This window comes from Lepus europaeus, chromosome 10 (genome assembly GCF_033115175.1).
Source record: "Lepus europaeus isolate LE1 chromosome 10, mLepTim1.pri, whole genome shotgun sequence".
Classification (NCBI taxonomy): domain Eukaryota; kingdom Metazoa; phylum Chordata; class Mammalia; order Lagomorpha; family Leporidae; genus Lepus; species Lepus europaeus.
The window spans coordinates 69,323,946-69,342,919 of record NC_084836.1 but is presented as its reverse complement, the minus strand read 5'-3'; the positions used below and the strand labels follow the sequence as shown (position 1 = coordinate 69,342,919).

Here is an 18,974-nt window from a genome sequence, read left to right as displayed (position 1 = left end):
ATTTAAAAAAAGAGTGCATGTTGGATTGTGGGAGGATTTGCTGAGGTTTATGATGGAACAGTAACGCTGTACCATTCCATAAATGTACGATCCAGCAGACAAGGAAAATTTAAGGTTTTAGTTATGGTAATTTAATACTATGGAAAAACTGAACATTCTGACAACTCCTGGAATTTAATGTCACATTTGGAAAAAAAATGCTTGCCCAAATTTCTTTTTTAATTCAGAAAACATTCTATTAGAATTTCTAGCAGGCGGGGGGGGGGGGGGGGGGGGGGGGCGGTGCCTGCGCCATAGGGAGTAAAGCTGCTGCCTGCAGCGCCGGCATCCCATATACATGACGGTTCGAGTCCTGGCTGCTCTACTTCCAATCTAGCTCTCTGCTATGGCCTGGGAAAGCAGTGGAAGATGGCCCAGGTCCTTGGGCCCCTGCACCCACATGGGAGACCTGGAAGAAGCTCCTGGCTCCTGGCTTCGGATGGGTGCAGCTCCAGCTGTTGCGGCCATCTGGGGAGTGAGCCAGCAGATGGAAGACCTGTCTTTCTGCATCTGCCTCTCTGTAACTCTGCCTTTCAAATAAATAAATAAATCTTTAAAAACATTTTTAGCAAGGAATTTTATTTCATTTTTAAAGATGTATTTATTTGAAAGGCAGAGTGACGGGGAGGGAGAGAGAAACATCCATCTGCTGGTCAAATGGCCATGAGGGCTGGAACTGGGTCTAGCCTAAAGCCAGAGGCCCAGAACTCTATCCAGGTCTCGCACACGATTGCCGGGGCCCAGGTGTTTGGGCCATCTTCTGCTGTCTTCTCAGGGGCATTAGCAGGGAGCTGGAATGCGAAACAGAGCAGCTGGGACTCAACCTTGGTGCTCCCTAATGCATTGCTGGCATCACGGGTGGCCGCTGTGCCACAACACCAGCCCCCTTGGAAAGGAATTTTAAAAATGAAAATGACGTGACACTTCTTTGTCTACTGCCTGTTGCAATCAGAAGTAAGTAATCAAATACGATTCTACCATTTAGCTATTACAGAGCATTGTACTAAGGAAGTCTTCCATGGGATGGTTCACTCTCCCAATGACTGTTAACAACGTGGGTCTGGACCAGGATGAAGCCAGGAGCTCCATCCGGGTCTCCCATGTGGGTGGCAGGGGCCAAAGCACTTGGGCATCTTCCGCTGCCTCCCAGGCGTGCATTAGCAGTGCTGGGCGGGAAGCCGAGCAGCCAGGACTTGAACTGGCAGACTGTGGGTCCTCTTGGCCTCCATCACTGCATGCGCCAGTTCCTGTAACCTCTCTCTCCCCCTCTCCCCCTCCCTCCCCCTGCACCCCCATCTCTCTCTCCACCAGTGCTGTTGTTTAAAGAACCCTAACTGGCCGCACCACGGCTCAATAGGCTAATCCTCCACCTGTGGCGCTGGCACCCCGGGTTCTAGCCCCAAATGGGGCACCGGATTCTGTCCCGGTTGCTCCTCTTCCAGGCCAGCTCTCTGCTGTGGCCGGGAGTGCAGTGGAGGATGGCCCAAGTGCTTGGGCCCTGCACCCGCATGGGAGTCCAGGAGGAAGCACCTGGCTCCTGGCTTTGGATTGGTGCAGCGCGCCAGCTGTAGCAGCCATTTGGGGGTGAACCAACGGAAGGAAGACCTTTCTCTCTGTCTCCCTCTCTCACTGTCTAACTCTGCCTGTCAAAAAACCTAACTGACACAGTTCAAAACCAAGCAAAGTGAAATAATACATTGCTTACAACAGTGCTGTGCACTTGTTCTGCAGCATTCTTTGCAGTGGTTAGAATATTCTGTGACCGAGCTGGCCAGTACAGTAACAACTAATGACGGGTGGCTATTAGCACTTAAAACGGGACAGATAAGGAGCAGGTGTTTCGTCCAGTAGATAAATGCCCGTGTTCCATGCTGGAGGACCGACTGGGATTCAACACTCAGCTCCTGGTCCTGCCTCCAGGTGCCTGCTAATGCAGCCCCTGGGAGGCAGTGGTGATGGCTCCATTGCTTAGGCTCCTGCCCATGGGGGAGACCTGCATTGAGTTCCCGGCTTCTGGTTTGGCCCTGGTCATTCTGGGCATTTGGGAAGTGAAGTAGCAGATGGGAGCTCCCACTGTCTCTGCCTCTCAAAAAAAAGGATTAGAGGGCTGGCACCATGGCACAGTAGGTTAACCCTCTGCCTGCGGCGCAGGCATCCCATATGGGCACCGGTTCTAGTCCTGGCTGCTTCTCTTCCTTTTTTTTTGACAGGCAGAGTTAGACAGTGAGAGAGGCAGAGAGAAAGGTCCTCCATGGCTGGCGCCGTGGCTCACTAGGCTAATCTTCCGCCTGCGGCACAGCACCTTGGGTTCTAGTCCCAGTTGGGGCACCGGATTCTGTCCCGGTTGCTCCTCTTCCAGTCCAGCTTTCTGCTGTGGCCTGGGAGTGCAGTGGAGGATGGCCCAAGTGCTTGGGCCCTTGCACCTGCGTGGGAGACCCGGAAGAAGCTCCTGGCTCCTGACTTCAGATCGGCACAGCTCCGGCCGCTGCAGCCATTTGGGGAATGAACCAGCAGATGGAAGACCTTCCTCTTTGTCTCTCCCTCTCACTGTTTGTAATTCTACCTCTCAAATAAATAAATAAATATTAAAAAATTAAGATATAAAGACAAATGTGACTGGGGAACCAATTTCAATGTAATGAAAATCCAAGTTTATTACATGTTGCTAGTGGCTGCCATGTTTTACAGCCAGGTTTATAAAGACAATCAATGGAATAATAAATACAAAATTCAGAATACTGGTTATTTTTTAAAAAGAGTTTTAAGTTTATTTATTTGAAAGTTACAGAGCGAGGGAGGTCTTCCATCCACTGGTTCATTCCCCAAATGGCCACAACATTGGGAGCTGTGCCCATCCGAAGCCAGGAGCCAGGAGCTTCTTCCGGGTCTCCCACCTGGGTGCAGAGACCCGCATGGCTTCTCTCTGGCTTCCTCGAACAGGTGCCCATATGAGATGCCAGTGCCAGCACCTCCAATTTTCAGATTCACTTCCCCAATGCCTGTAATATCCAGGGTTGGGCTGGGCTGGAACGAAAGCCAGGAGCCAGAAACTCAATGCAAGTTTCCTACATGGGTGGCAGGGAGCTAATTAACTGAGCCATCGCTGCTGCCTCCCTGTGTGCATTAACAGGAAGCTGGAGTTTGCTGTTGGCTATTGTGGGAGGTCTCTGCACAGAGCCTAGCGCAGCTCACAACAGCAGACCTGGAGAGAGTGCTCGAGACACAAGGCACAAGCTTTGTATAGGCTAATCTTGGCAGTGGTGGCCATGCTATGAGTGGGTCACTAGATTGGGGCCAGTGCTGTGGCATAGTGGGTGAAACTGCCACCTGCAATGGATGGCCAATGGCCCAAGTCCTTGGGCCCCTGCACCCGAGTGGGAGACCCTGAAGAAGCTTCTGGCTCCTGGCTGCGGAATGGCCCAACTCCAGCCATTGAGGCCATTTGGGGAGTGAACCAGCAGGTGGAAGACCTCTCTGTGTGTGTCTACCTTTCAAATAAATAAGTCTTAAAAAAAAATAGGCTCGCTAGATCCAGCCAACACTGAAGGGGGAGGGGATTAAGCAAAGTGCGTTGCTACCAGAAGACAGGGTTGGTTGGGGACCGCCCACCGCAGTGGGGCATCTTCATCCATCGTGGGAGTGGCCCACAGCGAGGAGTGGCGATGAGGAGTGAGGCGGGCAGAGGCACCTCTGCAGTCACTGGTTCCTTCTCCACGGCTCGCTCTTGTTCGGGCTGCACGTTCCTGATTTGTGAATCTGTCACAGCAAGGGCTGTCATCACGTCCTGCTGACAAGACCACCGCAATCAGATCACCCCCCCCCCCAGGAGTTCACGTCCTCTACCTGTGACCCCCCTCTTTCCAGTATCACCTTCTTGGACAATGGGAAACGTGTTTCCCGGCAGCCGCTGGGTCTCCAGTGCCACCCACTGGTTTCAGGTCCGGCCCGGGGCATCTGGCTTCCTTGCCCACACATGACCACCTGTGCCCAACTAATAATGTTCCCTCTCCTTAATGTTCCCAGATACGTCAGCCTCCAAGGGACGACATAAGCCAGGTGGCTGGCCCTTCATTGACCCCTCCTCCAGACTACCAGAGAACATGCTGTTCCCTTGTTCCTGAAGGTGTGGGGCGAAGAAAGGAAAAACACAGCTCAGGATAGACATGGCTTTAATTTAAAATCAAATGCCTGACATCATTCTTTTTAAACAATTCTTTTATTTATTTGAAAGGCAGAGCAGGAGAGAGAGGGAGAGGGAGAGACAGAGATCTTCCACCCACTGGTTCACTCCCCAAATGGCTGCAACGGCTGGGGCTGGGCAAGGCAGAAGCCAGGACTCCATCCGGGTCTCCCACGTGGACGGCAGTGACCCAAGCACTTGGGCCATTTTCTGCTACTTTTCCAGGTGCATTAGCAGGGAGCTACACTGGAAGTGGAGCAGCGGCCTTGAACCAAGGCTCTGATACAGGATGCCAGTGTCTTGGGCGGTAACTTAACTGCTGCACCACACGGCCCTCAGATAATATTCTAGAAAAGTCTGGATCGTATTAAAGAACAGTTATTCATGATACATGTTAAAGCATGGGAAGGAAGACTTTATTCAGAAAGGTAAGGGACAACTGAGCTCAACCCTAAATACAGCCTTGGGAAGTAGAGGAAAAAACACTAAGACATAACATCGAAAGGAGTTCCTGAAAGCAGGCCAGGGTGATTAGCCATCACCTGGGGATGGTGGAGCCTGAGGAATCAGATCAGGTATAGAGGGAGGGGTTCTTTCTTAACTGACTCAGCAAGATTCTTGCTAAAACCTGATTTTACAAAAAAAAAAAAAAAAAAAAAAAGAGATAGGCCTAGAAGAAAGTTCAGGAGCTTGATTCACGTTTTGTCAAGCCGAGAATCTTCGTCATCCACCACAGTGAAATTCTCATAGGCACCTTTGTGGCTCAGGCTTGGCCTTGTGCCATCTTGTTCTCTCCTGGCTCCTCCCCAGGTTTTTTTACACAGTGGCAAATTTCTCTTGATTATGCTGAGCAGTCAGCACCCTACCCCAACTCTAAACCATGCTTTAGGCCTATTTCTGCATACCCCAAACCCATATAAAATGCTTTGATTTTAGACCTTTACTTATACAAAAACAGGAAGAAACATTTTTTTCTTTTTTAAAAGATGTTTATTTGAGAGGTAGAGTTACAGAAAGGGCAAGAGACAAAAAGAGGTCTTCCATCCACTGGTTCACTCCCCAAATGGCCGCAACGGCCGGCGCTGAGCTGATCCGAAGCCAGAAGCTTCCTCCAGGTCTCAGCAGGTGCAGGGGCCCATGCATTTGGGCCATCTTCCACTGCTCTCCCAGTCCATCGCAGAGAGCTGATGGGAAGAGGAGCAGCCGGGACTCGAGCCAGCACCTATATGGGATGCTGGGGCCATAGGTGGCGTCCTAGACCCCCTACACCACAGTACTAGCCCCAAGCTTTTTTTTTTTTCTTCTTCTTCTACATATCCTGGTCTAAATATTTAAGGCAGAGCGTCTCCCTTCAGGCAACAGTAAAAATAACAGTAGAATCGGCTAGGGCCCAGGTTGCTTCTGGAAGTCTCCAGCGCTCTCCACCCCAGAGTCCCCAGCCCCTGGCCTCCCTCCTGGTCACACTACTGCGCTGTACAAGAGCTGTGCCGGCAACGTCACAGTGGACGCCAACTGCAGTGACACCAGGAGACCTGACGCACGCCGGAAGCCCCGCCCCTCACGCAACCCACGCACGCCCCAACTTCTGACTTCCGGCGCGGTGCCTCCGCGCCTGTTCGCCCGCTCGCCGCCATTTTGCCCACTAGGAGCTCTCAAATGGCGCTGCGGATCGTGAGCGCCGCGCTGTTGTTTGTTGGGAGCGTTCCCTTATACTGGGAGCAGCACTCACTCTCTGACAGGACTCGGCTTGGCTCCTCTTGGGCAGCGGCTGGTGGCCTGGAGCCTGCCGAGGCTGCACGTGGGCGGCTCAGGGGGCACAGGGCATCCCCGAAGGCCCAGTCTGATGCAAAGGGCAGTCTGTTCACCCCCGTCCTGGACTGTCCCAAATGCTGCCACCTTTGAATTTGGGACTTTCCTGTTCTGTTGTCCCAACTTCCTGTACCCAGAGTTGTCGAGACATCAGTTTCTAGAACTGTTAGGATGACCATGGTGGTAATAGTGCAGGTGACAGAGTTGTGTGTTGGGGTTCTCCAAGTGCTCCTCAAACCATTGTGGGGCTCATTTTCGTTTTACAGATGAGTAACTCATTGGAATTCAGAGCCGAAAGGGCTGTTGGGTGACCCTTTACTACAACTGAGCACAGTTAGCCCAAGTTAAATGACAAGTATTAGGACTAGCAGCTCTGGATTCAGCAATCCCAAGATCTTTAACCTGTTTAACACAGGGGAGGAAGTGGCACCTGGCTAGAGAAACTGATCTCATTTTTACACTTTTGAGGAACAGAATCCTAAAATTAATGAACTGTGTTGATTTCAAGCCTTTGTAAGGAGTCAATTATGGCATGTTTGTCTTAACTGTCCATTAAGATTCGTTAAAAATAGGAGCATGTCCTAAGTCTCCAGCTTGGCTTATTTTTTTTTTAATAGGAATGTAAAAGATCATACTAATGTGTTTACATGAGGAAGAAACAGATGCTACAACTAATATATAATTTTCATTTTTAGATTGTGGAACAGCACCTCTTAGGGATATGTTGAAAGGGTCTCGGATTGTGGGAGGCACAGAAGCTGAAGCTGGCATGTGGCCATGGATAGTTAGCCTGCAGCTTAAGTATGGCCGTCTTCTTGCTCATATATGTGGGGGAAGCCTAGTGAGAGACAGATGGGTCATCACGGCTGCCCACTGCACCAAAGACATGAGGTATGTATTCAGACTGCTTTACTCTCCAACTTTTTTTCTCTTTGGGATAGTTTGTGGTGGTAGGGCACCTTCTGACTTCAGCCATTTTCACTCAAGGCATTTGTTTGCAAGTAGCCCTGATGCCATATACCCAGTAAACCATATTTGTAGAAATTAATCTCTTAAGTCAGAGGTTGGCAAACTTCTGTAAGACTAAATATTGTAGATATTTGCAGGTCACATGGTTTCTGGTGCAGTCACCTAGCATGAAAGCACCCATAGACAATACCTAAGTGAATGGGTGTGCATGTGATGCAGTAAGACCTTCTATATGAATGCTGACATTTTTTTCAACCACTTAAAAATGACTGAAAAAGAGTCCCTTTTCCTCAGTTTGCATTACCCCGTGAAATCTCCACTGCAATCTGATTTCTGTGACCAAAACATGGTAAAGATCCTCTTCCATGCTAAACCCAGTGACCTCAGTTCTCTTCCTGTTGGATCTCTAAAGCATTTGGCCATGTTGACTACATCCTCACCTTGAAAGTCTCTGTTCCTCATTTCTAAGGCACCATTCTCTCCTTTTTTTTCATTTTGAGATATTTATTTGAAAGGCAGAGAGAGAGTGCTCCTAGCTATTGATTCACTCCTCAGATCTCCAAAAGGGCTGGAGCCAGGAGTCAGAAGTTCAGTCTAGGCCTCCCATGTGGGTGGAAGGGACCCTATCAATTGGGCCATCACCACTCTATCCCAGAATCCACACTAGAGTCAGGAGTTGGTGCTGGGTATTGAACTCAGGCACTCTGGAACATGGTTATCTTTTTTTTTTTTTTTAAAGATTTTATTTATTTGAGAGGCAGAGTTAGAGAGGAAGAGAAAAAGAGAAAGGTCTTCTGCCCATTGGTTCACTCCCCAGATGGCTGTAATGGCTAGGCTGAAGCCAGGAGCCAGGAGCTTCTTCTGGGTTGCCCACATGGGTGCAGGGGCCCAAGGACTTGGACCATCTTCTACTGCTTTCCCAGGCCACAAGCAGAGAGCTGTATCAGAGGAGCAGCAGCCAGGACACAAAACAGTGCCCATATGGGATTTTGGCCCAGCACCACAGGTGGAGTCTTAGCCTATGCCAATACGCTGCCGAAGAACATGGGTATCTTAACCACTAACCTAAACAGCAACTCCTGTCATTTTTGTTTTTGTTTTTAAGACAACAATCTCTTTTTTTAAAATTAATTCATTCATTTAAAAGGCAGATAGAGAGAAAATGAGACAGATATCTTCCACCCATTGGCTTACTCTCTAAATGACCAGCCAGAACTGGGCCAGGCTGAAGCCAGGGGCCATGAGCTTCATCTGAGTCTCCTATGTGGGAAGCAAGGGTCCAAGCACTTGGACCATCTTCTGCTTTTCCAGGCCCATTAGCAGGGAGCCAGATCAGAAGTGGAGCAGCCAGGACTCAAACTGGTGCCTATATGCAATGCCAGCATTGCAGGCGGAGGCTTAACCTTCTATGCCACAGGACTGGCTCCTCCTGTCGTCTTTTAAATTGCAGTGTTTTCTAGAGTTCTCTTCCCTATTCTCTTGCCTTATCATTCTGTATTCTCTCCTAGAGATGTCTCATCTACTTCTGTTGCAGCTATCATCATGTGTGGGCAGCTTCTAATCTTTCCTGCTAAGTCATATACCCTACGCCCTACTGTACATACCTATTGGAATCATATTCTTAACAAATATAAAATTGACATTTGTATCTTTCCTCTAAGCTTTATTAGTTTTCTAAGTTAATAGCATCAGCTAGAGCTGTATTATGCAGAAAGTTATCTGATTTCTGTCACTTCACCTGTCCAGTTGGTCCTCAAGACCTGTGAAGTCTGTGCAGTACTTAAGTTTGTTTATTCTGTCCCTTAGCACTCCCTATGGGTTAGAAATAAATCTAGAATGTCAGTCTCCATATCCCTATATCATAACTTACCTACTTATCCTTGCACTATTACTGTAATAGCTATCTTAATAAGGGTGAAGTGGGAGCTCACTGTGACTAGGATTTCCATTTCCCTAATTACTAGTGATATTTCTCATATGCTCATTGGCCATTTGTATATCTTCTTTGGAGAAATGACTACTCAGATCATCTGTCCAGTTTTTTAAAAAAACTATTTACTTCTTTGAAAAGCAGAGTGACAGAGAAAGGGGTGGGGGAGAAAGAAAGAGAAAGATATCTTCCATTTGTTGGATCACTTCACAAATGCCAGCAACAGACAGGGATAGGCCAAGCTGAAGCCAGGAGCCAGGATATCCATCCGGGTCTCCTATGTGGGTGGCAGGACTTCAATTACTTGAGCCATCATCTGCTGCCTTCCTGGTGCATTTGCAGAGAGTTGGACTGTAAACAGAGTAGCTGGTTCTCCCATATCGCACTCTGTAGGCATCCCCAGAGGCAACTTGACCTGCTGCACCAGAACACCCTCCCCCACCAACTTTGTCCATTTTTGAATTATACTATTCTTTTGTTGTTGAATTGTAGTCATTTGGCAGCTTAACCTGCTGCACCATAACACATAGCCTCTTTGTTCCTTTTCGAATTGAGTTTTTGTTGTTGCTGTTGAACTATAGTAGTTCTTTGTATATTCTGTATATCAATCCTTTATCAGAACTATGACTTGCATGTTTTCTCCCATTCTGTGGTTCTGTTTTTACTCTGTTGATCGTGTCCTCTGATGTCCTCTGATGTATAAAAGTTTTCAATTTTAATGTCTAATTTATCTTAATTTTTTTCTTTTGTTGCCTTTGCTTATCATAGCTAAGAAATTACCAAATCCAGTATTATGAAACTTTTCTCCTGTGTTTCTTTCTAGGAACTTTATACCTGTAGTTATTAGATTTAGGTCTTAATCTATTTTTAGTTAATTTTTCTATATGCTAGAAGGTATGGGTCCAATTCCATTGTTTAGTATGTAGGTATCCAGCTTCCCCTGAACTGTCCTTTTCCCATGGATTCGACTTGGCACCCTCATTGAAAATCAACTGACCACATACATGGGTTGAAGTTCATGGACAATGGAATGCAAAAGTAAGTTTATTTTGGTGCAAAAAAATTTCAAGTTCACGCATAGAGGTCTTCACAAAGTTCATAGGAAATATGTAGTATGAGAAAATTGCATGGATTTCAAATTTTTTTTGAAAACAAACAAAATTGCCTTTCATTTCATTTTCCATGAACTTTTAGAATCACCCTCACATGAGAAGATGTATTTCTGAGCTATTTTTTCCCATTAGTGTGTATGTGTCCTTCTACTTGTACTGCACTGTTTTGATTACTGTAACTTTGTAGTGTAGTTTGAAATCAGGAAGTGTGTATCCTCCAAGTTTGTTTTCAAGGTTATTTTGGCTATTTAGAGTCCCTTTATGTTCCATAAAAGTTTTAAGATTTTTTTTCTATTTCTATTTTAAAAAGTCATTAGGATTTTGATAGCAATCATATTGAGTATTTAGATTGCTTTGGATGGTTCTGTCATATTAACTCTTTGAACCCAGGAACACAGGACTTAATTATATTTGGTTACGTCTTTGTAGGTTTCTTTCAAAAATGTTTTATAATTTTTAGGGTACACAACCCTTTTAAAAAAATTTCATGGATTAGGCCGGAGCTGCAGCTCACTAGGCTAATCCTCCACCTGTGGCGCTGGCACACCGGGTTCTAGCCCCAGTTGGGGCACCAGATTCTGCCCCGGTTGCTCCTCTTCCAGTCCAGCTCTCTGCTGTGGCCCGGGAGTGCAGTGGAGGATGGCCCAGGTGCTTGGGCCCTGCACCCGCATGGGAGACCGGGAGAAGCACCTGGCTCCTGGCTTTGGATCAGCACGATGTGCCAGCCACAGCAGCCATTGGGGGGTGAACCAATGGAAAAGGAAGACCTTTCTCTCTGTTTCTCTCTCTCTCATTGTCCACTCTGCCTGTCAAAAAAAAATTTCATGGATGGAGGATAAATCAAAGATCTGAGTAAATTTGGAAAAGAAAGGAATCACTTCTTTTTTAAAAAATATTTGCTTATTTGAAAAAATTAGAGGGAAAGACCCACAGAGAGATCTTCTACCTGCCGGTTCACTCCAGCTGAAGCCAGAAGACAGGAGCTTCTTCCAGGTCTTCCACATGGGTGCAGGGGCCCAAGGCCTTGGGCCATCTTCTGCTGCTTTCCTGGATTGATTTCACCATTGCCCAAGTTAGGAATGAACCATCCTTTATTAGGGGCTAACCTCTGTCCCAGAGGGACATGTATTGACTGAGAGTCTGGAAACAATGGCTAGGCACTTTCCCTTGCACAGGGATATGGGTGTATAAGCACCAATGGATATTTCTAGGAAAGGGGAAGAGGATGTTGTTGTTTGTTTAAAGAAATATTTATTTAATGAATATAAATTGTATAGGTACAGCTTTAGGAATATAGTGGTTCTTCTCCCATACCTGCCCTCCACCCCCACTCCTGTCCCACTGCCTACTCCGTTTCCCATTCCATTCTTCATTAAAACTTGCTTTAATTAACTTTATATACAGAAGACCAATTCTATACTAAGTAAAGATTTCAACAATTTTCACACACACACACACAAAGTATAAAGTACTGTTGGAGAACAAATTTTACAGTTAATTCTCATAGTACAACTCATTAAGGACTGAGGTCCTACATGGGGAGTAAGTGCACAGTGTCTCCTGAAGTTGATTTAACAACTAACACTCTTATTTTTGATGTCAGTGATCACCCAAGGCCCTTGACATGAGCTACCAAGTCTACGGAAGCCTTTTGAGTTCACAAACTCCATCAGTATTTAGACAGGGCCATAAACAAAGTGAAAGTTCTCTCCTCCCTTCAGAGAAAAGTACATCCTTCTTTGATGGCCCGTTCTTTCCACTGGGGTCTCACTTACAGAGATCCTTCATGCAGATCATTTTTTGCCACTATGTCTTGGCTTTTCATGCCTGAAATTCTCTCATGGGCTTTTCAGCCAGATCTGAAAGCCTTAAAGGGCTGTTACCAAGGTCAGAGTGCTTTTTAGGGCATTTGTCATTCTATGGTTCTGCTGTGTGGATGGCTTCCCATGTTGGAACTTTCTCTCCTTTGTAATTCTATCTATTGTTATTACCAGTCACTTTGTCTTATTTATGTGATCCCTTTTTCACTTAATCCTATCTATATGATCAATTCCACGCTTAAAATGATCACTTTATCACGTAAGAAGGGATTAGTGTCACCCAGCTCAATGGGAATTGGAGTCCCATGGCAAGTTTTTAGCTTTACCCCTGAGGGTAAGTCCATGGGTACAGGGTCTTAGTCCACCCGAACGAGGATGGACTGGGTCTGAGGAAAGGTAAGTGTGCCACTCACCTGTTCCCCAGCCTCCCGATCCTGGAGACAGTCAGACGCAGTGGGGAGCCAAGTCTAGTAGCAAGGACTCATTTACTTCGTGCGTAACAGAACCTTTTATAGCACAAAACTGCAGTCATTGGGGCAGGGCTAAGGACCAGCCAATCACTTAAAAAAATCACCTTACGGGGGGATTTCTATAGGACTAGCCATATGTCTATACACTTGTTACTAGTTTTGTTACCTCCCCTGATGTTGTGCAGCCAATTAGTTTTAGTGGTAAACAACTTTGGATTCTGCCCATCTTACTTCCTCTGGGCGCCATCTTACTTGGCTCTGCACGGCTCCTTTCTGCGCAGCTCGGGAGGGGGCACCCGGGGGCAGCTGCACATGCAGAGCCCCTGGGCCTGGCCTGGCCGCGCCATGGCCGCGCTCATGCCCCGCATGAGTGTTGGACTATACGGCTCCTCCCTCTTATTCCCACTTTTATTTTTTACTGGGATATATTTTCTATTTCTTTTTTTTTAACTCATTTTGAATGGGTTTTTGTGTAAGGTTTAAGGTAGGGGTCCTGCTTCAGACTTCTGCATGTAGAAATCCAGTTTTCCCAGCACGATTTGTTGCTCCAGAGAATGGTTTTAGCTCCTTTCTCAAATATAAGTTGGTTGTAGATGCTTGGATTGATTTCTGGCATTTCTATTCTGTTCCATTGGGCTATCTGTCTGTTTTTGTACTAGTACTATGCTGTTTTGATTATAAGTGCCTTGTAGTATGTCTTAAAATCTAGTATTGTGATGCCTCCAGCTTTGATTTTGTTGTATAAGACTGCTTTAGCTTTCTGGGTCTCCTATTTTTCCATATGAATTTCAGCATCATTTTTTCTATATGTGAGAAGAATGTATGGTATTTTGATTGGTATTCCATCAATCTTTAAATTGCTTTCAGAAGAATGGGCATTTTGATGATATTGATTCTTCCAATCCATGAACATGGAAGATTTTTTTCCATTTTTTGTATCTGCTTTTATTTTTTTCTTTAATGTTTTGTAATCCTCATTGTAGATATTTTTGGCATCCTTGGTTAAATTTATTCTGAGGTATTTGAGTTTTTTGTAGCTATTGTGAATGGGATTGATCTTATAAGTTCTTTCTCAGCCATGACATTGTCTGTGTATACAAAGGCTGTTGTTTTTTCTGTGTTGATTTTATATCCTGTTATTTTACTAAACTCTTTTTTTTAACTTTTATTTAATGAATATGAATTTCCAAAGTACAGCTTATGGATTACAATGGCTTTCTCCCCCTCCCATAACTTCCCTCCCACCCGCAACCCTCCCCTTTCCCGCTCCCTCTCCCCTTCCATTCAATCAAGATTCATTTTCAATTCTCTTTATATACAGAAGATCAGTTTAGTATATATTAAGTAAAGATTTCAACAGTTTGCACCCACATAGAAACACAAAGTGAAATATACTGTTTGAGTACTAGTTATAGCATTAAATCACAATGTACAGCACATTAAGGACAGAGATCCTACATGAGGAGTAAGTGCACAGTGACTCCTGTTGTTGACTTAACAAATTGACACTCTTGTTTATGGCATCAGTAATCACCCTAGGCTCTTGTCATGAGTTGCCAAGGCTATGGAAGCCTTATGAGTTCACTGACCCTGATCATGTTTAGACAAGGTTGTAGTCAGAGTGGAAGTTCTCTCCTCCCTTCAGAGAAAGGTAACTCCTTCTTTGATGACCTGTTCTTTCCACTGGGATCTCACTCGCAGAGATCTTTCATTTAGGTCATTTTTTTTTTTTTGACAGAGTGTCTTGGCTTTCCATGCCTGAAATACTCTCATGGGCTTTTCAGCCAGATCCAAATGCCTTAAAGGCTGATTCTGAGGCCAGAGTGCTGTTTAGGACATCCGCCATTCTATGAGTCTGCTGTGTATCTCGCTTCCCGTGTTGGATCGTTCTCTCCCTTTTTTATTCTATCGGTTAGTATTTGCATACAGTAGTCTTGTTTATGTGATCCCTTTGACTCTTAGTCCTATCATTATGATCAATTGTGAATAGAAATTGATCACTTGGACTAGTGAGATGGCATTGGTACATGCCACCCTGATGGGATTGAATTGGAATCCCCTGGTATATTTCTAACTCTCTCCCGTTTGGGGCAAGTCAGCTTGAGCATGTCCCAAATTGTGCATCTCTTTCCTCTCTTATTCCCACTCATATTTAAAGGGATCACTTTTCAGTTAAGTTTCAACACTTAAGAATAACTGTGTATTAATTGCAGAATTAAATCAATAGTATTAAATAGAACAAACAAAAAAATACTAAGAGGGATAGCGTACTAAGTTGTTCATCAACAGTAAGGGCAAGGGCTGATCAAGTCACCGTTTCTCATAGCGTTCATTTCACTTTAACAGGTTTCCTTTTTGGTGCTCGGTTAGTTGTCACTGATCAGGGAGAACATATGATATTTGTCCCTTTGGGACTGGCTTATTTCACTCAGCATAATGTTTTCCAGATTCCTCCATTTTGTTGCAAATGACCAGATTTCATTGTTTTTGACTGCTGTATAGTATTCTGTAGAGTACATATCCCATAATTTCTTTATCCAATCTACTGTTGATGGGCATTTAGGTTGATTCCAGGTCTTAGCTATTGTGAATTGAGCAGCAATAAACATTAATGTGCAGACTGCTTTTTTGTTTGCCAATTTAATTCCTTTGGGTAAATTCCAAGGAGTGGGATGGCTGGGTTGAATGGTAGGGTTATATTAAGGTTTCTGAGGAATCTCCAGACTGACTTCCATAATGGCTTTACCAGTTTGCATTCCCACCAACAGTGGGTTAGTGTCCCTTTTTCCCCACATCCTCGCCAGCATCTGTTGTTGGTGGATTTCTGAATGTGCGCCATTCTCACCGGAGTGAGGTGGAACCTCATTGTGGTTTTGATTTGCATTTCCCTGATGGCTAGTGATCTTGAACATTTCTTCATGTGTCTGTTGGCCATTTGGATTTCCTCTTTTGAAAAATGTCTATTGAGGTCCTTGGCCCATCTCTTCAGTGGGTTGTTTGTTTTGTTGTTGTGGAGTTTCTTGATCTCTTTGTAGATTTTGGTTATTAATCCTTTATCTGTATCATAGTTTACAAATATTTTTTCCCATTCTGTCGGCTACCTTTTCACTCTCCTGACTGTTTCTTTTGCAGTACAGAAACTTCTCAATTTGATGCAATCCCAATAGTTAATTTTGGCTTTGACTGCCTGCGTCTCCAGGGTCTTCTCCAGGACGTCTTTGCCAGTGCCAAATCTTGCAGGATTTCTCCAATGTTCTCTAATAATTTGATGGTGTCAGGTCATAGGTTTAGGTCTTTAATCCATGATTTTTGTGTAAGGTGTAAGGTAGGGGTCTTGCTTCATGATTCTACACTGGAAATCCAGTTTTCCCAGTACCATTTATTGAATAGACTGTCCTTGGTCCAGGAATTGGTTTTAGATCCTTGATCAAATATGAGTTGGCTGTAGATGCTTGGGTTGATTTCTGGTGTTTCTATTCTATTCCATTGGTCTATCCATCTGTTTCTGTACCAGTACCATGCTGTTTTGATAACAACTGCCCTGTAGTATGTCCTGAAATCTGGTATTGTGATGCCTCCGGCTTTGTTTTTGTTGTACAAGATTTCTGTAGCTATTTGAGGTCTCCTCATCTCCATATGAATTTCAGCATCATTTTTTCCAGATCTGAGAAGAATGTCTATGGTATCTTGATTGGTATTGCATTGAATGTATAAATTGCTTTTGGGAGAATGGACATTTTGATGATGTTGATTCTTCCAATCCATGAGCATGGAAGATTTTTCCATTTTTTGGTATCCTCTTCTATTTCTTTCTTTAAGATTTTTTAATTTTCATCGTAGAGATCTTTACCGTCCTTGGTTAAGTTTATTCCAAGGTATTTGATTGTTTTTGTAGCTATTATGAATGGGATTGATCTTAGCAGTTCTTTCTCAGCTCTGGCATTGCCTGTGTATACAAAGGCTGTTAATTTTTGTGCATTGATTTTATATCCTGCTAGATTGCCAAACTCTTCTATGAGTTCCAATAGTCTCTTAGTAGAGTTCTTTGGATTCTCTAAATAAAGAATCATATCATCTGCAAAGAGGGATAGTTTGACTTCTTCCTTGCCAATTTGTATTCCTTTAATTTCTTTTTCTTGCTTGATGGCTCTGGCTAAAACTTCCAGAACTATATTGAATAGCAGTGGTGAGAGTGGGCATCCCTGTCTGGTACCAGATCTCAGTGGAAATGCTTCCAACTTTTCCCCATTCAATAGGATGCTGCCTGTGGGTTTTTCATAAATTGCTTTGATTGTATTGAAGAATGTTCCTTCTATACCCAATTTGCTTAGAGTTTTCATCATGAAAGGGTGTTGTATTTTATCAAATGCTTTCTCTGCATCTATTGAGAGAATCATACGGTTTTTCTTCTGCAGTCTGTTAATGTGGTGTATCACGTTGATTGTTTTGCGAACATTGAACCATCCCTGCATACCTGGGATAAATCCCACTTGGTCTGGGTGGATGATTTTTTTGATGTGTTGCTGTGTTCTATTGGCGAGAATTTTATTGAGGATTTTTGCACCTGTGTTCATCAGGGATATTGGTCTGTAATTTTCTTTCAATGCTCCATCTTTCTCTGGCTTAGGAATTAAAGTGATTCTGGCTTCATGGAAAGAATTGGGGAGGATTCCATCTTTTTTGATTGTTCTGAATAGTTTGAGAAGAATTGGAGTTAGTTCTTTAAATGTCTGGTAGAATTCAGCAGTGAATCCATCTTGTCCTGGACTTTTGTTTGTTGGGAGGGCCTTTATTACTGTTTCAATTTCTTTCTCAGTTATGGCTCTATTTAGGTTTTCTGTGTCTTCATGGTTCAATTTAGGTAGATTGCATGTGTCCAGGAATCGATCCATTTCTGATAGATTTCCCTGTTTGCTGGCATACAACTCTTTGTAGTAATTTCTGATGATTCTTTTTATTTCTGTGGTGTCTGTTGTTACATTTCCTGTTTCATCTCTGATTCTATTGATTTGGGTCTTTCCTCTTCTTTTTTTAGTTAGTTGAGCCAATGATGTGTCAATTTTATTCATTTTTTCAAAAAACCAGCTCTTCGCTTGGCTGATTTTTTGCAATGTTTTTTTTTTTATTCAATCCTGTTGATTTCTTCTCTGATTTTAATTATTTCTCTTCTCCTACTAGAATTGGGTCTGGTTTGCTGCAGTTTTTCTAGATCCTTGAGATGCGCTGAAAGCTCATTTATTTGGTGCCTTTCCAATTTCTTGATATAGGCACCTATTGATATAAACTTTCCTCTCAACACTGCTTTTGCCGTATCCCATAAGTTTTTCTTTTTTTAAAATTTTTTTATTTATTTTTTGACAGGCAGAGTGGACAGTGAGAGAGAGACAGAGAGAAAGGTCTTCCTTTGCTGTTGGTTCACCCTCCAATGGCTGCCGTGGCCAGCGCGCTGCAGCTGGTGTACCGCGCTGATCCAAAGCCAGGAGCCAGGTGCTTCTCCTGGTCTTCCATGCGGGTGCAGGGCCCAAGCACTTGGACCATCCTCCACTGCACTCCCAGGCCACAGCAGAGAGCTGGCCTGAAAGAGGGGCAACCGGGGCAGAATCTGGTGCCCCGACTGGGACTAGAACCCGGTGTGCTGGTGCTGCAGGTGGAGGATTAGCCTATTGAGCCGTGGCCCCAGCCATCCCATAAGTTTTGATATGTTGTGTTGTTATCCTCATTTACTTCCATAAAATTTTTGATTTCTCTTTTGATTTCTTCTGTAACCCAGTGTTCATTCAGGAACATGTTGTTCAGTCTCCATGTGTTTGCATACTCTCTAGGGATTCCTGAGTTGCTAATTTCCACCTTCATTCCACTGTGGTCTGAGAAACTGCATGGTATGATTCTAATTCTTTTAAATTTGCTGAGACTTGCTTTATGGCCTAGTATGTGGTCAATTCTAGAGAAGGTTCCATGCACTGCTGAGAAGAATGTAAAATCTTTAAATGTAGGATTGAAAGTTCTGTAGATTTCTGTCAGATCCATTTTGGCAATAGTGTCGATTAAATCTGCTGTTCCCTTGTTGATCTGTCCGGTTGATCTGTCTATTCTGAGAGTGGAGTTGAAGTCCCCCAGTACTACTGTATTGGAATCTAAGTCTCCCTTTAAGTCCCTTAACATATCTTTTAAATAAACTGGTGCCCTGTAATTAGGCGTGTATACATTTATAATAGTTACATCTTCCTGTTGAATTGAACCCTTAATCATTATATAGTGTCCGTCTTTGTCTCTAACAGTTTTTGTGTGAAAGTTTATTTTGTCTGATATTAATATGGCTACACCTGCTTTTTTTTCATTTCTGTTGGCATTGAATATCTTTTTCCAACCTTTCACTTTCAGTCTGCATGCATCTTTGTTGGAAAGATGTGTTTCTTGTAGGCAGCAAATAGATGGGTTTTTTTCCTTAATCCATTCGGCCAGTCTGTGCCTTTTAACTTTAGAGGTGGGGTTTAATTATTTCTTCTATTGGTTTTGGGTTTGTTTTGCTGTTGTTTGTCTAGATCCTTGATGTGCACAGATAGTTCATTTATTTGATGACTTTCTAGTTTCTTGAAGTAGGCACCAATTGCTGTAAATGTTCCTCTTATCACTGCTATTGCTGTA

At 44.1% G+C, this 18,974-nt stretch overlaps 1 protein-coding gene across 1 annotated transcript in view; it reads left to right on the top strand.

The window, feature by feature from the left end:
- The first annotated feature begins 5,875 nt into the window (after window positions 1-5,875).
- The window catches only part of TMPRSS12 (transmembrane serine protease 12), a 48,718-nt gene continuing 35,619 nt past the window's right edge, over window positions 5,876-18,974 (top strand). The window contains exons 1-2 of the mRNA XM_062202212.1: window positions 5,876-6,071; window positions 6,724-6,919. Of these exons, the coding sequence (XP_062058196.1) occupies window positions 5,876-6,071; window positions 6,724-6,919 (392 nt within the window). The remainder of the gene's footprint in view (window positions 6,072-6,723; window positions 6,920-18,974) is intronic.